General features: G+C 41.0%; 1 protein-coding gene across 1 annotated transcript in view; it reads right to left on the reverse strand.

Annotated features, from left to right (window-relative positions):
* FOXRED2 (FAD dependent oxidoreductase domain containing 2) overlaps nt 1–15,460 on the reverse strand; it is a 799,110-nt gene that overhangs the window by 575,122 nt on the left and 208,528 nt on the right. Inside the window, exon 2 of the mRNA XM_044075330.1 lies at nt 1,236–1,793. Coding sequence (XP_043931265.1) covers nt 1,236–1,793 — 558 coding nt within the window. The remainder of the gene's footprint in view (nt 1–1,235; nt 1,794–15,460) is intronic.

Below are 15,460 nucleotides of genomic sequence, written 5' to 3' on the forward strand. Positions count from 1 at the left end.
AAAAGCAGAACTCTATTGGCAGCTGCGACCTGGAGCACAGACATGGCCAGGTTTAAATGAAACAGAATCATTAGTATGCCTACTTAAATTGAAAGCATGTATGAGGTTTATGTTGTCTTTTAAATATAAAGATGCAACACGGATACACAATGTTTTAGGATGTGGTTTTATTTACTGTGCACATTCAAATTAGAAACAAGTTGCTTTTGGGAGTAGGAACCGTGTTGTGTGTGTGTGTGTGTGTGTGTGTGTGTGTGTGTGTGTGTGGGGGGGGGGGGGTAGAAACCGTGTTGTGTGTTTGTGGGGGGGGTGTCATGAGGCCGATTCCTGACTGGCTGTAGAAAAGGGGTGTGTGATTTATCTGAATTTATGACTGAATTTTACATTACTCAAAGGCGTGTTTTATTTTTATTGAATGTATCTGATGAAGTTCCGGTACATCTTGGCGGGACGAAAACCTGTACTTTTGGTTTTACGGATAATCTATTTATTAAACCCGTGTTGTCTCCATCAAGCTGCTTCTTTGTTTTTTCCTAGCATGCAGGTCCACATCTTCCTACTGAGGACAGGTTAGCCGATAAAGTTGCATCACTCCTCTCCTCCCCATATCACATCCATCAGGCAGCTGAGCTGCTAATGAACTCCAGTCACCTAGGCTGCAGTCTTGAATTTGTCTCACTATGCCAGAGGAGCAGGCTGCAAGCATCTACCATTGTTTTAACACTGGTTAAGGCTGGTGAATGGACAGTCCTGGTAGAGAGAAGTGGTACAATCTTGAGGTGTCCTAAGCATCAGCTTATATGGTATGCATGGAAACATGTGGTCTTCTCACTATAATGCCAGAGTATGCGTCTTCAATTAGCCGAAAAATAATCTGGAGCTCATGGAGTATATCCCCTCAATGATCATCAAAACCCCAAAGACAGGGGAGATGTATCGGTCAAATGTCACTGCACTGGGGACCCAAGGAAAAGGGATGATAACATGCCTATAAAAAATGTCTAAAACAGGAGGGACAGAACAAGAGAACACTTAAAATATTATGTTGCACAATTTAGCCTCCATTTCTCTTACTTTCATGAAACAGCTATATAACAATGTCAAACCTGGGCAACAAACTAATGGACAAAATATACCAAAAGGACAGATTACTTTGTGGAATATTTCAAACTTTGAAGCAAGGTAATACTGTTTCATGGTTGTAAAAGCAAAAACAATGAAATAACCTACCATACCTGCATCGGTAATATTTTTCTCTTTGGTCAGTAAGGAAAAAGTAGTGCCCATTCCAAGCCTGGGGATCTTTCTCCAGCTGAACATGTGTTACATCAGTATTGTACTGTACCTTCAAATCAAGAATTCTTGAATAGTTATTTAGGTAGTGCACCATGGTATCAGCATGTGGGAAGAAATCCCTGGAGTAGTGACGATAGAGAAGCCTTTCGTCATGACTCAGCAAAGAGTTCCAGTCATGCCGTAGATTAAACTCTCTGTTCACTTTGCCTGTGTATCGCTTGTTGATACTTATTAGCTTACGATGACGAGGGTAATGAAGAAAAAAGCTTCCTGAAATATTGTTGCGTTCTAAGACGAGATAGTCTCTCTGGGAGTGGTGAAGGAAGTAGGCCATCTGTAGTCCTGCAGGCCCTGCACCAATGATACAATAGTCATGATGCAGAAAAGAATCAGGCAGTAGTCCTTGGCACAAGGACACTATGATGCAGAGCAAACTTAAAATGCAGCGGTACCCTGTTGCATAAATAGACATGTTGATCTCAATGCTGAGATGGTCTCTGGAAAAAAATGAAAAGACTAGATTTTATTTTATTTATTTATTTATTTTTTACATTATCCTCTGTTAACTAGAGAGCTCCATATGATAGAATAACACATTTCTAAGGGGGTGACCTGGGTGCTTTGCTCCAGATAAGTGACATGTTAAGTCATAAAGAGACTAGGAATCAGACAAGATTATATGATGCAACTTTTACACAATGTTATAACCATATCCACTAAACTATGCTTCAACGACTACAGCTTAAGAAAATTATTTTGGTACATGACTACACTTTCTGATATAATGTAAGAAGAGTACATGTGGCTTACATTGTCTGCTCTAAGCAACCAATTCCTGGTAAATAAAGCAAAAGTCAGAACTGGTTGTGTACCAAAACTGGATCACTGGAAAATAAAACTTAAGGAAATGCCATATTCAAGCATAATTTTAAAATACTACAGAAGCAGGGCACAAATATCAAATGACTCATTTCTCAACACCTGATACGTCAGCAGTAGTCACAGTGTCAATAATATGGTTTTAATACAAAAAAATACATACACACACAAAAAAAAAACAGAATGTAGGAAAGAAAGCCCAGCTCCCCACCCACACAAGAGGCTCTAACCCTACACTCCTATATTTTTCTATCTCCAGTGTTTCTCAAGAGGTTCTTTTTCATCTTTTGGCTTTTAGGGGTCACCACAGCAGAACACCTGTCTGCTCATGATTGGCAGTGGAGTTTTACAGTGTCGAGTTGCCAGGCTGGCACCCAACCTTCCACAGAAGGCACACACACACGCACTCACACCTAGGACCAATGTAGAGTGTCCAATCCACCTACAGCATGACTTTTGGATGTGGGAGGAAACCGGCGCACCCAGGGGAAACCCATGCAACCACAGGGAGGACATGCAGACTCTACACAAAAGGCATCCCAACAGAGGATCGAACCGGATAATCTCTTGCTGTGAGGCGGCAATGCTAACCGTTAAAGAGGTTACACATGAAATTCCTAACCACAGCAAATATGGTCAAGAAAATGCAATCATTAACACGGGACACTGCATTTTTGCACTGAACACGCATTGAACACCAAAGTGTTGGAAGAATTCATCTTTAAATATAGCTGGGCACTCATAAAACACAAATAAATTAGTTAAGAAATGTCAAGCTGAACAAGAAAATTTCCTTGTCTTGGCCACACCACTCTGGAAACTTACTATTTTGAAATGGGTGTGTAAGACAAAGGACTACATTCTTCATATTTCTCACAACCCAACACTATTCTAGACATCTATTAAAGAAGGGTTTTGCAATGTAGTCACATGGTTTTCTACTACAGGCTGTGGAAGGATTCCATTTATTTTAACTATTATTTCATATTTAATGCAGTAAAAATACAACAGAGCCCATATGGACAGGAATAACAACACAGAATCCATATAGTTACATCCATACTCAAGCTGGTCATCAGAAAAAAATGTTTAATCATCAAAGCTTCATATGTTAAGCATCCACAGCAGGCAGTAGAACTGCATTCTAAAGAAAGTATAAGTTTAACTCCAAAATACAAAGCATATACTGAACTATCACAGCATATTAATTCTCTAAAAGGAAGCCACATGCAAAACCCACATAGTATGAGTAAGGCACCCTCAGCAGCACTTGGATTCCTGTAGATTTGCAGTCATGAACTACGTTTTGGGTTCACCTGCTGTCCTAGGTCATGCTAACATACTAAGCTAAATGAAAACAGTCACTATTATATCATACCACTATACGCACACAGCTGTCTAACAGATAAGAACTAAGAATATGAAAGTTATGCACTTACCACAAGTTTACTATCAGAATGCTGAAAATCATAATCCCTAGACCAAAATATTGAAAGACCACAATACTGAAGGCTTGGACTTGCCTACCTGCAGGACCCATGTTAGCACTCAATCCGGGGCTTACACTGGTAGGGTGACTGTGTATTCAAGATATTTAGACATTGTGGTCTTCTGCATTGTAGACTTTTAATATTATGGTCCAAGGATTATGTAGGCTTCAAAATTGTGATAGTAAACATTAACATAAAATTAAATCTTCATGATCTGAGTCCATTGACCTCATCAGCATGGACGTGTCCCAGATATGGTGAAGGGGGCATTATCTGGGAAAGACATTCAAAGGCATTTGGTCCCAGCTGGAGGCCAAATTGCATATTAATGATCTAGAGATGAGGGCAGTGCTTTTGGTGTTGCAAGCATTTCAAGATACCCTCCCCTTGGGAACGATTACAGTTCAAACGGATATTATGTCAGTAGTCTGGTACATCAACAAGCAAGGAGAGCCAATTGTCGAGAAGAGCTCAGGGTATGGCAACAGGCAATTTCCTTCAACTGCTTTCTAATAGCAATGCACATTCCGGGGAGCTTCAATGTGATTGCAGACAAACTGAGCAGATCCATCCTCATGCCTCAAGAGTGGTCTTTCAGTCCAGTGGTGGCAGAAAAGATATTCCGCCTTTGGGGCCAATTTTGATGTGACATCTTCGCCTCCCTTCTGAACAACAAATTCAGCAGTTACTTTGCCCTTATACCCCCACTGGGGGTCCATTACGATTGGACCCCCTGTCTATTGTACGCTTTTCTTCCATTTCCACTAATGTGTCAGTTTCTAAAGAAAGGCAACAGGTTGAAGAACAGAATAATCCTCATCACCCCATTCTGGCCTTTGGTTTCCCTTCCTATGGCCTCCTCTACTTCGGAAACCCTAGATACTGGACCCAGCTCCAGACCTATTGTTCCACCCAGAGGGAGTGTTTCATCTGAATCTGCAGCATCCCAAGCTCACTGCATGGCTTCTCCAGTTTCCACGATTGCCAGGCATTCCTCTCTCACCTCCCTGGTCCAGTGTATCATTCTGGCCTACCACAAATATAAATGGACAGCCCAACAAAATTTGTTTGGAGTGGAGTCACCAACTCGGGTATTCTTTGCATCGATTGATGATCATAACCAGATGAGACATTGGCTGAGTCAATAAGGACCACTGGGAGGCCAGAAGCCAGGAAAGAATTCGCATGTGATATCTGGCCAGGGGAACTAGAGTGACAGGGGCTGGCATTGACCCTAGAGCCTGTAGAATGAGTCTTGCTGATACTTTCTTGCTGTGAATGATCTGGCTTACTTGTGATCTGATCCTTTGGAGTCTTTCTAGGGGAAGTGACACAAGGCCGGTGATTGTGCCAAACATAGCTCCAATGAACTCCAGCTGTTGGGATGGTTCTAGATGGGACTTTTCGTAGTTTATACTGATTTCTAAACTGGAACAAAGAAGAAGAGTATAATCTCATGCCTTAATGAGTTGAAGCCTGGTGGGAGCGGTAAGGAGCCAGTCACCTCGATATGGAAACACTTGGAATCCTAGCAGTCTGAAGTGAGCTGCTACCACTGCCAAGCATTTGGTGAACACTTTGGGGGGTGTGATGAGACCAAAGGGCAGTGCCCTGACCTGATAGTGACTGGTTCCCAGATGGAAGCACAGGAATCTCCTGGACCACTTGTCCATTTTTATATGGTAATACGCATCCTGACGTTTTACTGACTACATCCAATCATCTTTTTCCAAGAATGGGAAGTACAAACTAAACCAAGACCATCAGGAATTTGGTTTGTTGAACTGATTTGTTCAACTGACTGAGATCCAAAACAGTCTGCAGTCCCCTGTTTTCTTTGGCACTAAAAAGAATCTTGAGTAAATTCTGGATCCTCTCTGGTCTGGTGGGACTGCTTGGATGACTCTTTTGTCGAGCAGTTTTTGAATTTCTAAGACTGCTGCACCCTGTGGCTGGGTGGAACATCCGGGTTTCTTCTTAGTCTTTCTACTTCTTCTGAAAAGGGGATGTTGTAACCTCTGGTAATACTCCTCTGCACCCACTTGTCCATTGTTATCCTTAGTCAAGCAGAATAGTGCAGGGATAATTGTCCCACAACTGTCTCCAGAGGAAGGCAATCAGGCCTCCTTTCAGGAGAGCTGATGGGAGTTGCCAGGGAAGGAGTCCCTGGAACCCTGATTCTGCAGACCATTTCTGCCTCTTGGACGGCATCTTCCATTATTACTCCCTCCTCTGTCCCAGGGGAAGTCATTGCCACACGAGTCCTGGAAAGGTCCTTGGGTCTTTTTGAACTTATCTGGTTCCTGGAATAAGGCTGCTGAGGAGGGGAGAAGCGTACGCCCATGGCAGAAAGGGTCTTCCCATCTTTCTCACATCTGGCTAGATTCTCTTTAACTTTGGGACCAAATAAGGAAGTTCTGTCAAACGGAGCATTGATGAAAGAAGACAAATGGCTCCGCGAAATCACATAACTGCATCCAGGCATGGCTCCTGATTGCTATGCCTGAACCCGATGCTCTTGTCATCCCTTTGGCAGCATGAGCAATTAGCCTCATGGACGAGTTGGAGATAGATTCTAGGGTGGCAAGCTGATGGGTCTCAAATTTTGGAAGCTACTACTCCTAAAAGAGTAACTGAAAGCTCTTTAATGACATCTCTTTGAAGCCTGGTAAAATGTGCCATGTAATTCAAGGATCTGAGTGCTAAGGTCGATGAAGTGTATTTGAACTTCCTAAAAATATCCATTGTCCTACACTCTTTGTTAGGAGGATGGATAGTATGACTTTTGTCAGCATGTTCCTTCTTGGTGGCTGCTGCTACCACCATGGCGTCCATAGGAATTCCTTTGGCCCAGTGTTGCTGGTCTCGAGGGGCAGAAAGGATACGGTCAGGTCTCCTTGGGATCAGCTCCATAGAGTCAGGTAACTTCCAAGCCCACTGAGCGGTGAACTTAAGATCAGCTGCAGGTGGAGAGATCCATGAGGTAGAGGGCTACCAGTTCCTCTGAGGAAGGCTGGAGGGTAGTCCAGTCACCCCTCTTTTTAAGAATTTCTAGGATGTCCCCGAAGGAAACATCTTCAGGGGGAGACTTATGGGAACCATCCCCCTCATCAAAATTGGTATCTTCTGTGAAGGACTCTTCAGGGGAGTCCAAGTACTTCCTCTTGCACTTTCTCTTCAAAGTTACCTCTTCAGTGGGGTGTTCCAGAGAGATATCCGAAGATGACATAACCAATGTGGTTTAATCCTGAAACCTTTGTGCTCTCTGTCCCAGGGAAGAGACTGAAGGAAGCTCGAGGAGATGGACTAGATGTTTGGCCCAACAGGGAAGGCATAGACTGTTTGCCCACAATGGACAAGGCCCTCATGTCCTGGAAGGCAGGCACCCTGTAGAGAGATGGGAGCCCAGACCAGAAATAGACTCCTTCTGAAGCGTGGTCCCAGCCCGCACCAAGGAGGCAGCCCTCAAAGCCGAAGCCAGGGTTGAGCTTACATATGCCAAAACACTGAGGGGCATGGAGGGCTCCAAAAGTATCGAAGTTGAACTCTGCACCTCGAAACTGGCAATGAAGCCCCGACCCTTGGAGGTATCCAGTTTCAACACACCCGAAGAACTCAAGGTAGCTATCAGTGCCGGAGATGGAGCTCTAACTGGCACCGAAACAGTTGAAGCTGGGAAAGTCGGTACCAGGGGCTCCGAAATCTCAGCTATTGTCGAAGGAGGAATATAGGTTGAGGTGTGGAAGAAGGTAAGGTTCCAGAGCTAACAATGCTAGGAACTGTGGAAGCAGGCAATCCCCTCGCCATAAGGAGCTGATCCACCAATGTCATAATATCAGATTCGGACAAACTCTTGGAAGATTGAATTGAGGAAGCTGATGGAGGTTTTTGTGAATGTCTCTTCAAAAAGGGATCTACTGAGGGGGGAGTATGTGGTGCGTGGTCAAATTTTAAGTGAAGGGTTCTTCGGTTGCATATGCTTAGTTGGTACCGAAGGGGAAGTATCTTTAATCGATGTCAGTACTGATGCAGTCTGCACCGATATGGGTATTGAAGGCATTGGTGCCAAAGAAGTTGGTGCAGAGACAGGCAGTGATGACACAGAGGACTGAATATTTTGCCTCTCCAGTTCCCAGGAGACCGTTGGCACCACTGGCCATTATTCTGGATGGTTTCAAAGAGCATGATGGAACTGACTTAGTTTCTTTGGTTTGGAAGAGGAGGAAGAAGACGACAAACCTGCTTCAGTTTTTGGACCAGATAAGGCCTCAAAGTCTGACTTGAGATAACCTTTCAAAATTGTTTTTACCATCAATCAGAGTTCTGTGGCTGAAACTGTGGCAGACTGCACAGTCCTCTTGTAGATGGACCACACCAACACAATGTACACAAAGAGTGTGTTCATCTGAATTTGGCATCTTCTCTCAAAACCAAGTGCCTTTGGCAGTTTTGTCAGCCATTACAAAACAACAAGACATACACACACAGTTGTACTAGGAAAAAAGACAGGGCTTTGTTTTTTTGTTTTTTTTTTTTAAGTAAAGGGGAAAGAGCAAGAAGGAAATACCAACAATCTTCTTTCAGCTTTTCCCTGTTAGGGATCGCCACGGCGGATCACCTGTTTGCTCATGATTGGCAGTGGAGCTTTACAGTGTTGAGTTGCCAGCACGGCGCCCAACCTTCCAAGGAAGGCACACGCACTCACACCTAGTGCCAATTTAGAGTATCCAATCCACCTATAGCATGTCTTTGGGATGTGGGAGGAAATTGGAACACCTGAAGGAAACCCACGCAATCACAGGGAGGACATGCAGACTCCACACAGAAGGCACCCCAGCAGAGGATCAAACTGGTGAACCTCTTGCCGTGAGGCAAGGAAATACCAACAATGGTATTTAAAATTACCCGAAGGTAAAGGGAAAAACTATCAACAATGGTACTTAAGAAGACTACCTAATGGTAAAAGAGAAAAAACACATGCATGCACAAACAAACTATCAAAAGGAGGAGTGGGTAGTAAAGATATTAGGGATGACAGACAGAATATAAGAAAATAGGAAAATCTAACTTACAGTTTTAAATGATTAGCTATCGCTCGAGAGATCAGACAGAACCTGTCTGGCACTAGAGATCTCAGGTAATTTGGTGAGGAGCAGTGTGGGTAGAGCTTAGCTCGAGAGTTTTGAAAGGCGCAAGCTGGAACAACAGCAGTGTTGGTTCCGATGCTTGGAAAAGAGCCCACAGTAAAGGATTAAGTGAAGACCGACAACATCAGATCTAACATTATGTTAAGTACATAACTTTTGGATCTTATATCACCCAATCCATTCACTTGAAGATAAGGATAGAGTTTCCAGCTTCCTCTCTTTGTTGGTATCATGACACACTATCACAAAGCATTGCAGTCCAAAAGGGTGTTATGGACTTGAGATCACATCCGCCTTACAGTACGTTATGAAGTTGCATAGAGAAGCCCATGTTGAAGAATTGAGTAGGTAGTAATAATGAGCATCTGGTACATTTGACAGAATTTTGTTATACTTAACACTATCTGAAGACCACCGTGACAATATAACCTTCGACACTTTATGACCTGCTTTGCCTGCTGCAAAGGAAACAAAAAAGTGATCATCCTTTTTGATATCATTAGTGTTTTGAGATGAAACCTTAGATGGTGGTGTACATCCAGACAAAAAACTCCCCTCTGTTGGGAGTACTGTGAGAAGAATACTGGTAGATTAGTAGACTGGTTAGGGGCAAGTTTCATGGCTACTATAGGCATGAAGGTAGAGTTAGTGAGTAAATGCACATGATTTTTATGGAAAATAATATATGGAGGTTTGAAAGAAATGGCCAGAAGTTCTGGAACCCTTTCTGCTTTAGTAACTGTTACCAGAAAAAAATATTTCCAAGACAGGAACTTTACCCCTTTCTGAACCAGCAGAAAAGGTTTATGTCAAACTTTCCAACATGAAATTCAGGTCCCAAATGGGAACAGGTTCCCTAAGTGGTGATCTCAAAAGGAAGACACCCAGGCCTTCCAAACTTTAAAAGTTGCCAATGAGAAAGAATGAAGACCCCAGTGAAAATCTGAAAAGTGTGATAAATGTAGCTTATGCTGCAACCATGACCAAAATGTTTGCACAAAACTACCAAGGTCAGAGCTGAGAAGGGACCGAGTCCGAAATCATGCCCACTTGCATCTGTACACTTCTTTGATGGAAGGCTTCTGGGCACCTGTGAGGATCTGGACCATCTTGGGAGGGTAAGCTGGGGGTCTGGTTATCACTGGGACTAGAAAAAACATGGGAGTTGCCTGAGGGACTAAATGTCTGGATAAGGCTCGCCAGATAGAGCAGACGAGAGATCCTTTAGGTGTCTGTGGAAAACAAGTTTCCCTAGAAAATGAGGTCGTAGCACTGGACGTCATACTTGTCTGGTTTTCTGTAGAAATTTCATTATACTGGGAAATTGGGGAGAGTAAAGAAGACCAAGAGGTCACTGTTGTACCTCAGCATCTGGAGAGGTGTCTTCCTCAGCAGGGGGAAAGGAGCAGAAGTAGCTGCTGCATTTGGCATTGGTCAGAAATGCAAAGACGTCATAGCGAGGCTTTCCCCAGTGGCAAAAAAATAAGATCTGCCATCAACTGACTGCCAAATCACTTATCAGTAAACATTGTCTGAGCTTTTCTGCTAGACAGCTGACTTGACCAGGAAAAAGTGCTGTTACACGCTTTATCAAAGGGTGATCCTGCCTTATCATCATCAACCCCCTTTTTTCTCATTTCCTACATGGGGTCAGGGTGTCGCCATCTCTCTCTATTCAATGCCACTCTCATACCTTCTTTGACACCCATGCCTGCCTGTCACAGGTCTTTTCGCAGACAAACTATCCACCTCTTTTGCTGGATGCTCTCGTTTCCTCTTGCCTTCTTCCTGTCTGTCCCAAATCTTCTTAACCAGACTGTGTGCTTTTCTGCACATGTACCCGAACCACCATAATCTGTTCTCTTTGACCTTTTCTGCAACTGGAGCTACTTTTGCTTCTGCTCTTATGCCCTCATTTCTTTATCTGTCCCACAGTTTCCATCCTACCATCCATCTCAGACACTTCACTTTCTCATTACCTCTTACTACCTACGTTTCTGCATCATATAGCAGTACTGGTTGCACCAGTGATTTGTACACCTTACTTTTCAGCTTCTTTGGCATTCTTCTGTCATATGCTACACCTGATACTCTGTGCCAGTTGATCTTGCCTACTCAGTTTAATACATTTCTTTGAGAAGGTCATACAAGCTGTTGACAGTGGTTATTTTGTTCACACACCCTATCTGACCCTGGCCAAAGCATTTGACACCACACCTCAAGCTGGTATCACAGAGAAGCAAAATGCCTTACAAGCAGATCCATATATTCTGAGGTGGATAACCAAATGGATGAAATACAGAGCCCACATAGCTATGGGAAAGAGTAGTGGAAGCTACTACATTTATGGTAAGTGTACACAACTGTACTATGTTCTTCGTGTTTCACTGTTGCAGTCATTACATTTGGGTAGATTCCCAAACCTATGGTTGGGAAGAGGAATTTATACAGCATTAGGACCAGCTATAAGGCCCTGCAAGACAGCAGTGGCAAAGCCAGCTCTGGATTTAGAGAAAATTGGTAAATGGTAATGCTTTGTGAAAGTATGTACAGAAATCCAGGCAGCAGCTTCTAGAATATCCCTGGTAGGAACACCTCTGAGAAAGGCTGTAGAGGTAGATGCAGCCCTGGTGGAGCGAGGTCTGATCCCCTGGGGGATAGGTTTTCATGGTGCTTATAGCAGAAATAAATGCAATGGCTTATCCATTTAGAAATGGTTTGTTTTGAAATAGCCTTCCCCTCTGCCCCAGCAGCAAATGCTACTAGCAATTGTTCAGATTTTCTTTGAAATTTAGTTCGGTCCAAGTAGAATCTAAGTTGTCTGTGCACATCCAAGGAATGCAGAATCCATTCCCCTTTGTTCTATGGACTGGGAAAGAAGGTTTACAGATGAATGGACTGATTAAGAGCCACAGTGGAAACCACCTTGGGCATGAAGGATGGATTGGTCCTCAGCGATACCCTGTCCGCATGAAAGATGATGAAAGGCTCCACAGCCATAAGGGCCTGTAATTCAGATATCCTTCTAGCTGAAGTGGTTGTTAAAAGGAAGGCTGTTTTCCAATAAAGAAATTTTAAGTCTGCAGTAGCAGCTGGCTCGAAAGGAGGTAGAGTGAGTTTCTCCAAAACAAAGTTAAGGTCCCATGCAGGGGTAGGAGCTCTCCTGGTTGGTCTCAAGTTCTTTGCCCCTCTGAGATACTGCCTGAGCAGGGGATGAGAAAAGATGGGTGGTTTTGTGTTATAGTGAGCTGAAATAGCTGAAGCATGGATTTTAATAGAGGAAAAAGACAGGCCCTTGTGAAGCATCTCAGTTAAGTATTGCAAAATCTGAGGTAAATTGGGCGCTGCTGTGCTCATCCCTAAAGACTGGTTCCAGGCACAGAATCTTTTCCATTTGTCAGCATAAGATTTTCTAGTACTAGGTCTTCTCGCCTCCAAGATGACATCCATCACAGGTTTGCTGAGGGATGCTAAGGATGAATTTAAGTGATTAGCCAAGCTGCAAGGTTCAATGTTGGAAGCTGATGGTGCAGAATTTGGTTCTCCTGCTGAGACAGCAAAGAAGGTGTCTGAGGCAGGTGCCCATTTGTGACACACTGTGCAGGAATGGGTACTGAAAAAATTACATGGAGCTGCTTACTGCTTGGTGTGATGGATTTGAAGTGTTCTTAAGACACTCAGTCTTGCTGGCTGGATTCTGCTAAAATTCAAAGTCTGGTTATATTTGCATTCACAGTCTGTTGCATACAGAAACTTGCAGAATATACACTGATGAGAGAATATACTTTGCAGCATCAACTTTAGAGAGCAGTAACAAATAACTTTTTATAATAAACCAAACGGAACAACGTTGCAGCTTAAAGTACTGTTCCAACTTTACTTCTCATATAGTACAGATGATGTGAGAGATATAACATTTACCTCAGGACTTGTGTCCTTACCATACCTCTAACATAACTGGATTTATACAGCTCTTTATATACACTTTTAGTCATGCATAAACATATACATTTCCTCTTGATATTCTATTTTGGAGAATTGCTCATCCTGTAGAAACAATACTAAGCTTCCTTGTTTAACAATGTCTTGTAAGAGACCAGCTTTTCTGACAGTGTGAACATCCTGTATTCTATTTGGATCTTTGTACAAGAACATCTGTTCTTTTGCCAATGCTGACAACAGTGTCCTGTTGTCCATGCAGAAAAACATATTTTTGAGGAAACACATTGTTCTGACAGTGTGATCATCCTGTATTCTATTTGGATCTTTGTATAAGAACATCTGTTCTTGTGCCAATGCTGATAAACATGTCCTGTTTTCCATGCAGAAAAACATATTTTTGAGGAAACACATTGCCACAGTGTCATTGTCCATTCATTCTTTAAAAGCAGATTTTGCATTTTTGCTCTTGCATACATCCTGTTTTTAAGTCTGTAAGGGAAAATGTCCATTCAGCAGGTTCCTTATTTTCCAAGCCATGGTCATTTAGTATGACTGCTGATCACATATTACTAAACTCTGTTTCTGCATTTAAGCAAGCTTTTTCTTTCAGCATATCTACAACAGAATTAATTCAGCCTTATATTAATAAAATCTAACAATTCCCTCTGTTTTTAAACATACTCAAAACATTTTATATAGAAAACACATTAAGAAACAAACCTATAGTCTTCTATTGATACAAGTCAAAATGCAATTTTACATAGTTAATACAATGATATTAAGTATTACTACCAAAACTGAATGTATTTAACAACTTTTTCTTTTGCAGATCATTCTGTGAAAATATTTTATCAGTTATGAGCTGTGTCTGCTTTAGGTTAACTTGATCAATTTATTCTTTTGCAATCATAGAATTTCATTTATGACTTAGAACTGTTTCATTAACTCTTTGCAACTGTTGAATTAACTATAAGAGATTAGAACCATGTGCTTCTGCAAGCATTTATACACTTCTGAAAATATACAGTTTCAATGTCATTTTAACCATAACATTGTGATCATGTCTTCGAACTGCTCATTAACATCTTGGTAAAATACTGAACTGGGCTTAGATAACAAATATTTGAAAGCAATTATTTTACTGGGGTAAAACCAGTGATATTACAACTTGACAAATTACTTTTGAACTTATTATGATGTATCCTGTACAGTATGTATTTACACAGACTGTTTGCTATTTATGCATTTCAATTTACTAGGTATACTGGACCCATTTTTTAAAACATGTTTTTTCACACATATTTATTGCTAGACATTCATTTAATTTGTACTGACTTCTTCTGCATTTGTACATACAAAGACTATCATTTGTACTGAATTCTTCTGCATTTGTACATACAATGACTATAAAGTACATTTAGTCTAATCTTACAAATTTAATAACATTAATATTAAGCAAAATCTTGGAAAATGTTTGTCTCTTTAGAAATATCTAGTGGAATTGCCACCAAATGCATATGTCCTGTTATTTTAAACTACATACTCAGCAATTAAAATATTCATGCTTTTTTATACCAACATTGTTTTGTCAAAAACATATTGAAATAGTGACCATTCTTGCTATTAGAAACATTTATGCATTTTGCATATCTTTATTCTCTCTTTATAGCTTTAATAAAGCAATTTTAAATCATCTCTTGTTTTTTAAACCATCTCTTGTATAGCTTTACAATTTAACAGTTTGTAAATACAATTTAATTCTAAACAATACAATAATAACCATTATGATAGCTATTAACAACTTGTAAAATATCTTATCCTGTCAGGTTTAATCCAGTTTACCAGTATTTCTAATACACTAATACCTGTTTTCCCCCCATAAAAGAGCATTGTCAAGAAAGAATGAGCTATTTTTTTCCTGTAGCTTTATTTTAGACCCTTGTTGTTTATTTTTTCTGTAGCTTTATTTCAGACCCTTGTTGTTTATTTTTTTCTGTAGCTTTATTTCAGACCCTTGTTGGTTATTTTTTCTGTAGCTTTATTTCAGACCCTTGTTGTTTATTTTTTCTGTAGCTTTATTTCAGACCATTGTGCAGTACTGCTTATACAGTCAGTGTAAAACTGAGAAAATACCCCTCCCCCTGTAGTACTGCACTACTGTTTATCTGCTTTATGCTGTGAGAATAGAATGCATGTCAGCCCAACACTTTGGTTATACATGTATTTTATTAGGTTACTAACAAACTATGGACTTTTATTTGATTTGATCATTTTTATAAAGCTTTTGTTGTTTACTACCTCTAGTAGGTATTTACACCCTCCTGCACAATTGATTTGAACTATATGTATACTATAGCCCATTTGCTGGCTGTACTTGATGCAACTGAGTTTTTTTTCTTTTAACATTTACTTGCAAACAGATTATCAGTGACATATATGCACAATTGTGACATTTTATTACAATTACCAAATAGTGTTGTCTGTAAACATTTTAACAATTATGTTTTAATAACAATGATGCTTTAGAAAAACTCAAGCTACTTATCTGGCAATCAGTCTTGTTGTTTATCTTATCTTTCCAACATTTCTTGTAACTATTCATTCAGTCTAGGAAGGTCTGAGCTCACATTTTATATTCTATAAACTATAGTTAATTTTTTTTGGCATTTTTCCTTTAATGTGATTGTGATTTGCATAACTATGCAT

Source organism: Protopterus annectens, chromosome 1.part1 (genome assembly GCF_019279795.1).
Source record: "Protopterus annectens isolate FY-2018-M chromosome 1.part1, PAN1.0, whole genome shotgun sequence".
Lineage (NCBI taxonomy): Eukaryota > Metazoa > Chordata > Ceratodontiformes > Protopteridae > Protopterus > Protopterus annectens.